Source organism: Triticum aestivum, chromosome 2B, assembly GCF_018294505.1.
Source record: "Triticum aestivum cultivar Chinese Spring chromosome 2B, IWGSC CS RefSeq v2.1, whole genome shotgun sequence".
Classification (NCBI taxonomy): domain Eukaryota; kingdom Viridiplantae; phylum Streptophyta; class Magnoliopsida; order Poales; family Poaceae; genus Triticum; species Triticum aestivum.
This window is the reverse complement of record NC_057798.1, coordinates 201,333,673-201,335,983: the sequence shown is the minus strand read 5'-3', so window position 1 is coordinate 201,335,983 and position 2,311 is coordinate 201,333,673. Positions and strand designations below refer to the sequence as shown.

Sequence of the window (2,311 nt, the reverse complement as noted above, 5' to 3'; positions counted from 1 at the left end):
TTTGCATTTTTCTGAAGGTCGGGCCGGGCCGGCCCGAAGCCCGACGAGTTTTTACGTGTTCGGGCCGGGCTCGGGCCTAGAAACACAGGCCTGATGGCCGTGCCGGCCCGGGCCTGGGCCTGGGTTTTTTGAGTCGGGCTTGGCTAGGCCCGGCCCGAAGCCCGGCCCGGCCCGAGGTTTGGCCAGGTATACACGTGAGCAGTCCCCCTCACCCGTGACGCGAACCAAACGACCCAACCACGCAAGTCTCCAACCCACCTCGCTCTCCTCCCACTCCACGCTACAGATCTCTCTCCCTCTCCGCCCCCCGCCCCCTTGCTCTCCACACCATGGCCGAGGACGCCCCCAACGCCGGCGCTCAGGACATCCACCCCGCGCGTACTGAAGCCTCCGCCGACGCTGCTACCCCTCCGGCACCAGCAGAGAAGTCCTCGTCGGAGACGCTGTTTCCGTCGCTCAGCATCTGGCCGCCGTCGCAGCGCACGCGCGACGCCGTTGTCCGGCGCGTCGTGCAGACCCTGTCCGCGCCCAGCGTCCTCTCCCAGCGCTACGGCGCCATCCCTGAGCCCGAGGCCGAGGGCGCCGCCGCCGCCGTCGAGGCCGAGGCCTTCGCCGCCGCCTCGGAGTCTGCCGCTGCCTCCCCTGCTTCATTGGAGGACGGGATCGAGGTCCTCCAGGCGTACTCCAAGGAGGTCAGCCGCCGCCTCCTCGAGCTCGCCAAGTCGCGCGCCGCTGCCGCCGCCGCTCCAGATACTCCCGCGGAACCGAGCGCTGAAGTGTCGGAGGCTTCGTCGGTGACTGCTCCGCCCCCCACGGAGGAGTAAGGTGCTGACCCCGAGCCTTGATCCACCTGGAAGTGCTGCTATTTTGGCATTTCGTTGGGGATTATGTATTGTTACTACTACTACTTTATTAGAGATGCCTATGAGATGGGGAATTGATGTTTGTTTCATGAACATGGTACCTTGCTACAAACTTTAAGCTATTATCAGCCTGTCAGGGGTGCATCATTGTCCTTAAGGTGTGCATGAATGATTCGTCAGGTCATCTGTACTGGCTGCAGTAGATTGCAAGCAGATTGTACCAATGAATATTCGTAGCAATGGTGCCAATTGTATGCTTGTTCCTTCTGTGTTGAGTTTGTTCTGTTTGGCTGGTGTAGCAGTGTTTGCTTTGGTCCATTTTAACCTTATGCACTTGGATTGCGTTAGTTCTTAGTTAGGTTTCATTCTGTTGAATAGTACGTTTTAGAGACTCTGTCAAGTCTCTAAAACGTCTTATATTTATGTACAGAGAGGATAGTATATTGCTGAGCTGATTAAGTAAATACTACGTACATACCATCTATTTTGGGTTGAAAATAGGCACATATTGTCTTCTAAAAGGCCACATGCATACTTTTATAAGTGTTTTTAGGTATTTATGTAACTTTAAACTACAGTTGTTTTTCTAAATTACAATAGATCAATGATAGTCAATTTTTGGATGACTGAATGGAGCTGCTAGTTTTGCACCCAAAACAACAACTAACATAGTAACATGTACTACTAGTAGTTGGCATTCCAATGAAGACTACCCGATTGCAATGCTAGGTGTGCACTATGCAGCTATGTCTGCATACAGAATTAAGTCATTTTAATTTAGTTGGTCATGTGTTGCTAGATGAGAAGTGCAGTTTACCAAATACTAAATCGTGAAGCTTCAGTTTCTTCTACCTATGCTTTATGCTAGCTTTCAAGAATATTTCTTTTCATCTAGAAAGATGGCTGAGGATGCATTAGGAAAACCAGCATGGAGTTTATATGAATGAAGAAGGTTTAGCTGTGTCAAAGCTGAGTGAATGTAATACTCCTTCCGTCCCATAATGTAAGACGTTTTTTGACACTACACTAGTATCAAAAAACATCTTACATTATGGGACGGAAGTAGTAGTTTATTAGATTGAAAATGGTACTAATTTGGCAGGCTTTGCTTCAATGCTTATTTTATGATAACATACAAGGCTCGCCAATATTTACATTTTATAACATAGTCATGTTTGTCTTCTTTTTGTGAAATTTCTGATATCCTTTCACGCGACACAGCGACAGATAGGCCAGAGCTACCAGCAATGTGTGTTGATGGTGTTTGTTGGCTTGTGGCTGTCTATGACATTGAAGCTAGCAATGGTTGATGTTATTGATGTTTCTTACTTAGTTTCCACAGTCAGTAGGTGCTACTGTTCTTTCATGGTGGATTGTTTTCTGGTACTTCCGCATACCTGCTACTGTGTCATATTCATGCATAATGGTTGGGTGATAAACTAACAATA

The 2,311-nt window shown here is 48.9% G+C and overlaps 1 protein-coding gene across 1 annotated transcript; it reads left to right on the top strand.

The window, feature by feature from the left end:
• The first annotated feature begins 225 nt into the window (after positions 1–225).
• Positions 226–1,130, top strand: LOC123044347 (MFP1 attachment factor 1). The gene has a single exon (XM_044467073.1). The coding sequence runs from the start codon at positions 330–332 to the stop codon at positions 822–824; it is 495 nt and encodes a 164-aa protein (XP_044323008.1). The 5' UTR covers positions 226–329; the 3' UTR covers positions 825–1,130.
• Positions 1,131–2,311: the final 1,181 nt, after the last annotated feature.